The sequence below is a fragment of the Ursus americanus genome, chromosome 11, assembly GCF_024610735.1.
Source record: "Ursus americanus isolate L20-20 chromosome 11, mUrsAme1.1.p, whole genome shotgun sequence".
Classification (NCBI taxonomy): Eukaryota; Metazoa; Chordata; class Mammalia; order Carnivora; family Ursidae; genus Ursus; species Ursus americanus.
In genome coordinates, this window is record NC_142137.1 from 26761260 (window position 1) to 26774374 (window position 13115).

Sequence of the window (13115 nt, forward strand, 5' to 3'; positions counted from 1 at the left end):
GATGCCAGCCAAGAGCCAACCACGTAAGCAGGCCTTTCTGAGGATAGCAGTCAGGCCTGTTGTGTTAGCTGTTTTCTGTACCGCACCTTCTTTGAAATAATGAAAATATTTTCAGAAATTAAAATGTTTTAAATCATTAAAATGTTGTAAATCATTAAAATAAAATATCAGTATCATTACATAGTACTTGTAACATATTCCCAGGCATTCATTAGCACATGGAGAAAATAAGTAGGAAGGAAAATAATGAGATCTGCGAAAACAACCAAAGGAGTGCAACAAAGCTCCATGAAGAAATGCTGGAAGAGATAGAGAATCTTCGTGTTGAGGGGAGAAGGATAAGACTTAATGCCCTGCAATTACTATTCATGTCTGTAGAAACCAAACAGGAAATGGGCTTAAATTAAAGCAAAAGAGGTTTTGGTTGAACGTTGGTGGCAAATGCCTGCATGTGGGACACTGGGGCAAGTTAAGATGCTTCTTTCCTGGGTTCTCTGTGAGGAAAGAAAGCATGGATAGCATTCCATCACAGTTATTTGCATAGTCACTTACCAGAAAGAATGAAAGTAAGCAGAATCAGTTGATTATTCCGGCACATTCAGCCCTATTTCTTTGATTCTTTGATTCTTTATAAAGAGCTGGAACCAAAAATGAATATAGATTATGCTATTAAATTTTTTCTTAAACATCTATTTTTAAACACAGGTGGAATGAACTAGGAGGATGTGTGATTCCCACTGGTCGCCTGCAGGTATAGATGATACTGTATTAATAATAAAAAGAATCTATTTTCGCAGTGTATGATGTTTTCTGAAAGCAACCATGAGAGAAAGATACTTCTTATTTAATGCAAGATTATTAACTGGGAATGATTTTTAAAAGCCTAACTGCGAGTATTTAATTCTTACAAATGATATGCAGCTAAAATAATAATGGCCTGTGGATTTTTTCTATACATGATAAATTTTATTATTGGAAATCAAAACATAAACAGAAATGGGAAAAGAATAAATAAGAATCACTTTGGAAAATGAGCTAGAAACAATCACTATATATGTATTAGTTGTGCTTTAAGAAAGATACAGTCTCCACCACTGAATATTTGGTTTGTACAATAAAGGAGATGTATCAGGAAAAAAACATGGATTTTACGTATTGGTACATGTGGACAATGTTAGCTATCTGTTTTATTCTAGAATAACTCAGGAAGAAGATTCAGGTAGGGACTAGAAGGTGTAATGATGCCATTGCATCAATATTAAGTGAACAGCAAATGTAACCTTTTATAACATTCTTCATTATTTGCTCAGGAATAATACCCTGCCTACAGCTTTTCTTCTGTTTTTTAAGAAAAGAAATCTAAAGTGGGATAGAAGCAGTTTTGGCCGCTGAATAATGGTTGAAAGTCTTACGGTATTTCTCTTTAGACTGGTGTTCTTCGAACCAACTGTGTGGACTGTTTAGACCGCACCAACACAGCGCAGTTTATGGTGGGAAAATGTGCTCTGGCTTATCAGCTGTACTCCTTGGGACTGATCGACAAGCCTAATCTGCAGTTTGATACAGACGCAGTTAGGTAAATCTTATGTTCTACGTTTTGAATGCGGGTAATGACAGAAAGCAAAACTGATTAATAGTAAGGACTTCTATGAACTTATTTCTTCTTTTAACTTCTCAAAAATTATGTTGCTGAAAGACATTTTTCAAATTAATTCTGTAATAAATATTTCATTAAAGACCTGTGTGTTGTTGCCATGGTTTTTAGTTTTTTGTGTTAACTATGAATAAATACTATGCTCTTTATATAAATCCAAAGTGCTTTAGATAAATAAAAACGAGTGGATTTTTACAAAAACAAATCCAGGGGTGCCTGGGTGGCTCAGTTGGCTAAGCATCGACTCTTGGTTTTGCCTCAGGTCATGATCTCTGTGTTGGGCTCCACACTCAGCATGGAGTTGGCTTGAGATTCTTTCCCCCTCCTTCTCACTCCCCCTCACCGTCCCCACTCATGCATGCGCTCTCGCGTTATCTCTCTCAAATAAATAAATAAAATCTTTAAAAAACCCAACAAATCCAGATTGCATTAGAAAGAAAAAGTCATGTGCCTTCATACATTTTGAATTAAAAAATATAAGATATATGAAAGATTGAGTCTTCATTAAGGATTCCTGTCTCTTCACTGTCCGTTGGATCTATGGCATTGCATGAAGTGCTATTCTTGAAAATACAGTGATGGTTGTTATTGGTCATCTGCGGTCGTCACAAAGGCGCTGTAGAGGAAAATGAACAACTTCCAAATGGCCAGATCCACAGATATCACAGCACTGAAAATCTTACCAGGCACTTGAAGAAATGCAAGTTTCAGACATGTGTTTTTAGGAGAATATGGTTTATCTGTCAGTGACAAGGACATGTCTTTTTACAGAAAGGTAGTAAATTGATCTGGCAGCCTGAAGAAAGTTAGGAGTCTCTCAGTAAGGTTAGAACCACCTTGGTCTGGCTTTGGTGGGTTATGTTTTTGGTGCTTCTACTTCCATTTTAGTGTTTTCTATGACTTTTTTACTTATTAGGCTATTACTGTAGCATATATTTTCATGTAGATTTATCATCAAGAGTCTACTTGAAAAGCTCACAGGAATTCATATGTGGCTAGCTGAACAACGTGTGTAATACTTTGGGTAAAATTTTGTAATGTTTGTTTTTCTTTGGTTTAGGTTATTTGAGGAGCTCTATGAAGATCATGGGGATACCCTGTCCCTTCAGTATGGTGGTTCTCAACTTGTTCATCGTGTCAAAACCTACAGAAAGATAGCACCATGGACCCAGCACTCAAAAGACATCATGCAGACCCTGTCTAGATATTACAGCAATGCTTTTTCAGGTAATTCTGGAATAATAAGCATCTCTAAAACTTTACCTGATATGCTTTTTTCTTCTTATACATATATCTTTTTAAAGCAATCTGGCTAAGTAAAATCAAAATTAAATATTTTAAAAGTTTAAAGTAGAATCTCAGAAGGTGCTCAATAAATATTTGTTCAGTGAATGAATGAATAAATTTTTTATTTTAAATAGTACAGTTTTGCATTTTGCCACCCATAAAGGAGCTTTTAAATAATGCAGAAGACTTTTTAAAAAAATTTTAAACTATTTTAAAAATAGTTTAGAAGTTCAGAAGTTCAGAAGACTTCTTAAAAAAAGTTTTTTAACTATTTTATTTATTTATTTGAGAGAGAGAGAGCATGAACAGGGGCCCGGGTTGGGGAGGGCAGAGAATCATTCTCCCCGCTGAGCAGGGAACCTATGCAGGGCTTGATCCCAGGACCCTGAGATCATGACCTAAGCTGAAGGCGGATGCTCAACTGACTGAGCCATGCAAGCTCCCAGTAATGCAGAATACTTTGATTCCTTGGCTTCTTTCACCTTGTGATACATAGATAAGTTTGTTTGAGGGTATTTAATCATTATTTTAAATATAGGGTTCATAGTCTTGACAAGCTAATTTTTAAAATGTCAGCTAGAAATGAATAGTAGCATTAACACTAAATTATATCTTTTTTTTGTTTGTTTTATGACTTGTGAATACTAAAAGTAACAAGTTGTTAAAATGGTACTTCTGCCTCCATTCTGATGGCATTTCCAACACAGTAGGTATCACAGACCAAATCCTCATATTCTGCTATTGGAGGGACCCCATGGAGCTGTTAACTTTGGATTGCTGTGTAGCAAAGCTGAAGTAGAGGGATGGGCTGAGGAGAGGGCTGCCATGTTGAGCACGGCCTGCCCTCCTAGACATGGTTGGGTCAAAGCATCTTTGAATGTTTACTGGTGACCAGACGTAGGCTTCATGAGGGAGGGTGTGAGCATACAATTGGCCAGAGGGACCGTAGCGGCAAGAACCAGGAGGTGATGGCTGGATTCCTAAGGAAGGAGTTGCAAGAAACTGAAATGAAAAGATGCTTGGTCCATACCAGGGGAACTGCGAGAGAGTCCCCAGTGATGGGAACTTCTGAAGCATGCATGAAAGCACCGGTAGAGTCAGCTTTCAACATTTTCCATTCCCAGAGAGAATGCAAAGTCAGTTTGCTATGCTACAATATAAGTGTATCAGTTTTCCGTGCTTTGTAACAAATTATGAAAAACGGCCTAAGACAACATGTGTTTATTATCCCAGGATGTCTGTGGGTCAGAAGTCCAGGCACAGCTTAGCTGGATTTTCTGCATAGAGTCTTACAGAGCTGTGGTCAAGATGTCAGCCAGGCTGTGGTCTCATCTGGAGGTCTAACTAGGGAAGGATTTGCTCCGTGCTTGTGTGTTTGTTGGTGGAATTCAATTCCTTGTAGTTTTTTGTGACTTTGGGATTCTTAGTCATTTGCTTCTTCACAGCCAGGAAGGGCAAGTGAGTCTCAAAAATGAGTCCGCTAGCAAGAGAGTCTTGTAATTGTGGCAGTGGTGGCCCATCCCTTTGCCATATCCCATTGTTTAGAAGCAAATCATAGATCCCACCCTTACACAGGGGAAATCGGTATCAGTTTGCTAGGGCTACTGTAACAAAATAGCACAAACTGGTTGACTTAAAGCAGCAGAAATTTATTATCTCACTATTCTGGAGGCTAAAAGTCCAAAATCAAGTTGTTGGTAGGGCCAGGCACCTCCTGAAACCATTGGTGAGAATCCTGACTTGCTTCTTCCAAGCTTCTGGTAGTTTGCCAGCAATCCTTGGTGTTCTTTGGCTTGCAACTACAGCACCTCAGTCTCTGCCTCTGTGGTTACGTGGCCTTCTTCCTTCATGTGTCTGTGTCAGTGTCAGATTTCCCTGGTCTCACAAGGACACTAGTCATACTGCATTAGGGCCCATCCTAATTTAGTGTGACGTTTTAACTGGATTGCATCAGCAAAGACTCTATTTTCAAATAAGATTATACATTCACAGGTAATGGGATTAGGACTGCAATGTATCTTTTGGGGAAGACAGTTTACCCCATAGCAGAGAGTATCACACTATGGTGTGAACACCAGGAGGGTAGGGCAGGGAGCTCACCACATCAAGCAGGACCTTTCCTATTCACACACTTTGGAGCAGCCGGAAGCTGGTTGGTAGCCTGGTGGGTGTGGGAGGGAAGTACGAGGCAATCTGTAGGTCCTACCGGTCTCCCCTGCCTACCTCACTGCCCTGTCATTTACTCCATTGCTATCCTCCATTGCTACTCTCCAGACACACTGACCCTCTCACAGTTTCCTGAATAAATTAGGCTGCTTCTGCCACAGGCTTATTCGTATGCTTTTTCACCCATTTGAACACATTACTACAATCTTCTCCTAATTCCTAGCCAGCCTTTAGAGCTCACCTACTTTCACTTGCTCGAAGAAGACCCTCCAGTGTTTGTTCTAATGGCATTCTGTGCTTTTCCTTTGTAGCACTTAACACAATTGCAGTGAAATCATTCACAATGCAATTAGTTCCTGCCATGAGACCTGAGAGTCCCATGTGCAGCTTGTTCACCAGTGTCCCCAGTGCTTTGTGCTTGGCACACTAAATATTTGTGGGATGAATTAATAAACGCACGAGTTAACTTATTGCCTATGTCCTACTTAGTTTCCCCTTTTCCCTGAATTACAAAATTGGTAGGACTAAGTATGCCAGCATAGTAGCACGTAGCTTATCAGCAATGCTCTTCGGTGGCTCAGATCATTTCTTTTGAATTCGCTGAGCCCGTTGTAGTATTCTGGGTAAGTTCAATGTATAACATAAACCACAGAGTCCATTATGGACCTTACAAGTATTTAGATATTCCTCTTTATGCCTGACTCCTTGAACTGGGTTTAAAACTTAAAAATCAAAGTAGAATAATCCAAGCAAAAATTGAGAGTTAGGGAAATAGAATTTAGAGATTCTGACCAGTGGCATAAGTTTAAATTCTAGATTTCTACAGTAAAAATGTTAAAGTATTTCCATCATCCTTTATTATACCTAATGCTCTGGTGACCAGTGGAGGCATTAATATGTATTGATGTATTCAAATTGTCTACAGTGTGAGTTAGAAGTAATTCATTATTATCAGTCACTAAAACACAAAGTTACAATTGGTTTCACTTGTTTTTACCAATTAGAACATTGATTAAGTTAAGGTTATCTCTCTGACGGCATTCTCACTGGCTCTTCTTTGTTGTACTAGCTTCCTAGGGCTTCTGTAGCAAAATACTGCAAGCTAATGGCTTAAAGCAGCAGCAATTTATTGTCTCACAGTTCTGGAGGCTGGAAGTCCAAAATCGGAGTATGAGCAGGGCCATGCTCCCTCTGAAGGCTCCTGGGGAGGATCCTTACTTGCTTCGCAGCTTTTGATGATTTCTGGTGATCCATGGCTTGTAACTGCAGCACTTCAATTTCTGCCTCTGACATTGCCTGACATTTTCCCCTTGTGTCTCTGTCTACATGGCATTTTTCCTGTAGTCTTTCTCTTCTTGTGAGAACACGAGTCGTATCGGATTATGGGCTGCCCTACTCCGGTGGGACTGCGTCTTAACTGGATTATATCTGCAAAGACTCAACTTCCAAATAAGGTCACATTCACAGGTCCCAGGGCTTAAGGCTTCAACATATCTTTGGGGGGGGGGGGCGACACAACTCAACCTGTAACACTTGTGGAAGTTGTGTGCCAACAAGTACATATCTGTCTGGGGGTGGGTTACCACGGGAAAGCTTAAAAACTGCCCCAGTGGAAAGGAAACATCCTTTCCTCCATCATCGTTGTCCCTATAATGGGAAGCATTATTGACAGATAAGGACCAATTAAAGTTTTTTAATAACACTAGGGGACAGAGAGAATGAATGTGGAGCTGTACATGATTTAAAAAGCAGGGAGAACTATTAAAAGATAGAAGATGGTCACGAAAAAGTGTAATATGCGCATACTGGAAAGGTAAAGCAAATTGTGTACAACTGAAAGAGGAACTACTATGAAAGCAATTATTTTATGAATAATGTGGCTAAAACAGACTTTATTTTGGGAAACGTATCAAGGGGCGTACAACTTATTTTAAAATTACAGTGGATGTCATATAATGATAATATATTTCTAGAACCATTTTCTTTAAAGCACTCAAGACAACTTTTACAAAATTAAATCTCCTCATGTTATTCCTCTGGGGTGGGCAGGAAGATACTTGAAATTAGGTTGTTAGGAATTTTTTTCCTCTCATTACCAAAAAAAATGTAATATAGACAGACAAATAGTAAATTATGTCAGAAGATAAGCTAAGGAGAAATTTGAAACCTACCAAAAAAATGCTAATTTCCTTTAGATGTAAAGAGCCAGTATTTCCTTTGGATGTAATAAGCCAATATAAAGAGACCAATAGTTCCAGAGAAAAAATGGGCAGATGACATGTCCAGTTCATAGGGAAGGCAATGCAAATTGAATCTAAACACATGAAAGAAAGCTCAACTTCACTCATAATAAGAAAAATAAAATTGTATCGGGGTACTACCACTTCATACATCAGCAAAAGTCAAAAAGGTTGGTGCCACTTTGTTGGCATAGGGGGAAATAGGGCCCCACATAGAGTGTTTTTTGGTCATTGAAGTGTAGCTAATGTACAATATTATATTAGTTTCAGGTATACAACATAGTGATTCAACATTTATATGTTATGAAGTAATCATGGTAAACCTAGCTACTATCTGTCACCCATACAAAGTTGTTACAATATTATTAACTCTATTTTCTATGCTATGCATTGCAACCCCATGTCTTATTTATATTATAATTGGAAGTTTGTACCTTTTAATTCCCTTCCTCTAATTTGCCCAGTTCCCCCTCTGCTCTGGCAACTACCAGATTGTTCTCTGTATCTATGAGTCTGTTTCTGTTTTGTTTTTTTTGTTAATTTGTATTGTTTTTTAGATTCCACAGATAAGTGAAATTATACAATATTTGTCTTTCTCTGACTTATTTCACTTAGCATAATACCCTCTAGGTCATCCAGATTTCATTCTTTTTTATAGCTGAGTAATATTCCATTGTGTGTGTATGCAAATATATATATATGCACAAAAATATATATACAAATACATATATCTATACCTATTTTATATCCTATTATATGTGTGTATATATATATATATATATATATATATATATATATATCTCACATCTTTTTTATCCATTCATCTAGAGATGGACATTTAAGTTGCATCCATATCTTGGCTACAGTGAATATGGGGGTACATCTTTTTGAATTAGTGTTTTTGGTTTTTTTGGATAAGATACCTAGAAGTGGAATTTCCAGATCATATGGTAGGTCTGGTTTTAATTTTTTGAGGATCCTCCACACTCCCTTCCATAGTGGCTGTACCATTTTGCATTCCCACCAACAGTTCAGAAAAGGGTTCCCTTCTCTCTGATTCCTCGCCAGCACTTGTTATTTCTTGTCTTTATGATACTAGCCATTCTGACGGATGTGAGGTGATATCTCATTGGGGTTTTGATTTGCATTTCCCTGATGATGAGGGAGGTTGAGTATCTTTTCATATATCTGTTGGCCATCTGGATGTCTTCCTTGGAGAAGTGTCTCTTCAGGTCCTCTGCCCACTTTTCAATCAGTTGTTTGTTTTCTTGGTATTGAGTCGTGTGAGTTCCTCATATATTTTGGATATTACCCCCTTATTGGGCATATCATTTGCAGATACCTTCTCCTGTTCAGTAGATTGTCTTTCATTTGTTGAGGCTTTTCTTCACTGTACAAAAGCTTTTTAGTTTGATGTAGTCTCATTTGTTTATCTTTACTTGTGTTGCCCTAGGTTGTTAGGAATTTTATCATCGGTTTTTATAGACAGATTGATGCTGTGTGGGCAACCCCCCTGACTCTCAGGCTCATTTAAAAAACTGTTCTTGAGGCTTCATATATTAGCATGCTTTGAGGTTTGTCTTTAAGAAATACCTTTGGTTTCTAACATAGCTGGTTACATCGGCAGTTGGAGGATGCGAACAAGATATACCTAGGTACTCCCTTCAGAGGTTAGGAAGAGTTTTATAATTATAACTCTCTGAAGGACCTTGTTAAGCACCTTCTAACTTTTTTTTTTTAACATTTATGTTTTGCTAAGCTGAATTTTCTTGCTACAGCTTGTTGAATTTAAATCCTCTTATAAGAAAGATAAAAAGATACAAGATAGCTTCAGCAGTTAATAATAGATCTGCTGTGTACATGTATACATACACATATGTAAACATACATACAGACATGTGCAATTTAAAATTGTAGTGAGTGTGTGTGTGTGCACGCATGGAGGGCAATCATATTCTTCTCAGATATTAAAAAAGCGAAGACCACAAGGTAAAGACTGCAAAGCTCACCGCACATGGGAAACATGTGGAGGTGGCATCACTCAGCTTCATGATCGTGCTGTAAGGTAGTGGAACAGTTTTTTTTCCCCTTTCTGGTCACCCCTGGAACAGAGGCGTGCAAGGGAGGAGAACATTTTAGTTTATCAAGACTAGAAAGACAGCCTTCTAAGGTCATCCCTCTAACAGCAGATTTAGAGTAGATAAGCTGTGTTCGGCTCTAGCAGGAAGAAGACACTTGGCAAAATGCTTTGTTTCAATAACATTTTAAATAACATAAATAACTGTTCACCTGTCCTGCAACCAAAGCAGTTAAACATGGCAAGAGAAAAAGTTGTAACTAATTACGCTCCATTTTAAACTGACTGCAATTCTCCAAAGGACACTCCAAACAGCCTGCCAGTCCTACTACGTTTCTCTAGTGTATTCATTCTAGGGGAATGACCGTTGGGAAATGACCACTTTCCAAAAGGACCATTTTACCATTTTGTATCTTCTCCTAAAATCTATAGCACCCCAATCTCAGCTGTGACCTCGCTTGTACTTCACTGAGAACATGTCATTGAGGTGAACTCCCTTTTCATCTTCCCTCTCAAAGCAGAACCTGTCCTTATCTGCGGCTATAGTTTCTGTGTTGTATTACAGTGGTTGGAGTAGCCCGGTCCCATCTTAGGCCAACCCCTCTGCCATGCTTCGAATCCCATCCCTTCATGCTTTCTCTGTAAGTAGACTCTTATTGCTGCACATCACCAGTTTCCTCCCTCTCTCCTGCCTCATTTCCATTAGCATGAAAGCGCTCCTTAGTAGTGTCCATCAGACCTTTCCTTCCCTCCCCAGTCCCATGTCCCCCTCCGGCTACAGTCCTTTTTCCTTGTCTTCCTAAGCAAAACCTCTTGAGTTATGTGCGTGCCGATTTCCTCTCCTGTCCTGTTCTCTCCACCTGCTTCATCGGCTATCTGTCAGGCCACGGAACCTGCCATCTCCCTATTGACAAATCCAGGGTCATTTCTCTGTCTTCGTCTTGGCTCAGCCTTTCAGCAGCTTTTATCATGGGTGACCTCTCCCTGTTTCTTGAAACTCACCTCTGTGATCTCTCACTCAGTCTCTCTAGTGCTGTCTCCTGCCCCATTTCTAAACCCTCTTCTCTTTTCTCTTTATACTTTCACCTTAGGCGCATCTCATCCAACTCGTAAATATCGTGTGCATTTGACACTCACCTTTGTGTCTCTAACCTGGACTTCTCTACTGAACTCCAGACTCATTTTTCCAAAAGCTCACCTGGCTAGCATCTCTTCTTGAATATTGTGTTCATTTTCTATAGGTTCTATGATAAATTACCACAAAATCAGTGCCTTAAAACAACACCCATTTATTATGTCACACTGTCTGTGGGTCAGAAGTCTGGGCACAGCATTACTCAGCTGTGTTCTCTGCTTAGAGTCTCACAAGGCTGGTAAAAATGAAGGCAATAAAGTCAAATGAAGTTAAAAGAAGCCAAAATTAAGTCGGTGTTGGCCAGCTGGGCTCTTACTTGGAGGTTTCCAGGGTCATTCAGGTCAATGGCAGAATCCCATGCAGTTAAAGGACTGAAGTCCCTGTGGCCTTGCTGACTGTTGCCTGGGGGTCGTTCTCAGTTCCCAAAGGCTGCTTGCCTTCCTTGACTTGTGGCCTACTCTGTCTTCAGAGCTCGCAGTGGCACAGTGAATTCTTCTTGCGATTCTAATCTCTCTGCCTTCCTTTCTACTTTTCTCTCCTGCTTTTGAAGGATCCACCTCCACTCTTTACAGTGGACCCACCCAGATAATACAGGATAATTGCCCTATCTTGGAGTCAGTGATTAGTAACCTCACTTACATCTGCAAAATCCCTTTTGCTGTGTGATATAAAATATTTATGGGTGTGACGCTAGGGAGGAAATCTTGGGGCCCAAATATCTTTTTTTTTTTTTTTTAACATTTTATTTATTTGTCAGAGAGAGAGAGTGAGTGAGCTCAAGCAGGGGGAACTGCAGGCAGAGGGAGAAGCAGGCTCCCTGTTGAGCAAGGAGCTCGATGTGGAACTCGATCCCAGAACCTGGGATCATGACCTGAGCCGAGGGCAGACGCTTAACCGACTGAGCGACCCAGGCGTGCTTTGGGGCCCAAATTTCTTACTACCACAGATAACGAATAAGAATCTCAAACCAATCATTTCTGAGACGGAAGCTCCTTACTCTGACTCAAACCTGTTTCTCCATTTGTCTTGTCTACCTCAGCACCGTTGCTCAGTCCAGAAACCTTTGAATCATCCCTGATTCCTTTCTTTTCTTTACTTACCCCTCTGTCCCAGTCCCATCTCTTGGCAAATCTCATCGTCTCAGCCTCCAAAATATGTCCTAAATGCCTCTGCTGTTTTTCATCATGGCTGCTGCCATGCTGGTGCAAGAAACTGCTACCTCTCATCTGAACAACCGCAGTCACTCCTGATTCAGCCGTCTCCACACCTGTGCTCCTGTTCTTCACAGCAGCTCGAGGTATCTTTTCAAAACGGAAAAAATGGGCAGAAGATATGAACAGACACTTTTCCAATGAAGACATACAAATGGCTAACAGACACATGAAAAAATGTTCAAAATCATTAGCCATCAGGGAAATTCAAATCAAAACCACATTGAGATACCACCTTACGCCAGTTAGAATGGCAAAAATGGACAAGGCAGGAAACAACAATTGCTGGAGAGGATGTGGAGAAAGGGGAACCCTCTTACACTGTTGGTGGGAATGCAAGTTGGTACAGCCATTTTGGAAAACAGTGTGGAGGTCCCTTAAAAAGTTAAAAATTGAGCTACCCTATGATCCAGCCATTGCACTACTGGGTATTTACCCCAAAGATACAGACATAGTGAAGAGAAGGGCCATATGCACCCCCAATGTTCATAGCAGCATTGTCCACAATAGCTAAATTGTGGAAGGAGCCGAGATGCCCTTCAACAGATGACTGGATTAAGAAGATGTGGTCCATATATACAATGGAATATTACTCAGCCATCAAAAAGAATGATTACCCAACATTTGCAGCAACACGGACGGGACTGGAGGAGATTATGCTAAGTGAAATAAGTCAAGCAGAGAAAGACAATTATCATATGGTTTCACCCACCCACAGCCAGAGTCTATCTTGTCTATTACTGTATCCCTAGTGCGAACATAGTAGGTTCTTGGGTGAGTGAATGAAGGGGAGTTCTTTTCAATTATGAAAGTAATATATGTTAATTATAGAAAGTACAGAATAACTCACAGTGAAGTCAGATAATCTTCACCTTCCAGAGACAGCCATTTGTTCCTATTTAGAACATGAGCCTTCCTTACACGTAGTATTATGTTCCGCTTTTGCCCTTTTAGATAATGTGAGTAATCTTTATGACCTTAAATATTCTTCTACAACATGATTTTTATTAGCCTTATGGCAGTCTATCCTTTAGAAATATCATAATTTAATTTAGTTATTTAGTTATTATTTTGCATTTAGGTTCCTTTTAAACATCTTTAAACATATACTTTTTTTTTTGCGTATCTTTGATGTTATGGAAATTCCAGAAACATATTTATTAGGTCAAAGAGTATAGATATTTTCAGGGCTTTAAATATATATATTTTTATATTTTTATTTTTATATTGTATATATTATTATATAATATAATTATATATATCATATATATTATTATGTTAAATATAGATATTTTTAAAGCCCTGAAAATATCTGTATCTATCTATACATAAATACATATGTATT

At 39.1% G+C, this 13115-nt stretch overlaps 1 protein-coding gene across 1 annotated transcript in view; it reads left to right on the top strand.

Annotated features, from left to right (window-relative positions):
* Window positions 1-13115, top strand: part of FIG4 (FIG4 phosphoinositide 5-phosphatase) — a 121622-nt gene that overhangs the window by 47797 nt on the left and 60710 nt on the right. Inside the window, exons 13-15 of the mRNA XM_045798462.2 lie at window positions 706-751; window positions 1428-1576; window positions 2715-2881. Of these exons, the coding sequence (XP_045654418.1) occupies window positions 706-751; window positions 1428-1576; window positions 2715-2881 (362 nt within the window). The remainder of the gene's footprint in view (window positions 1-705; window positions 752-1427; window positions 1577-2714; window positions 2882-13115) is intronic.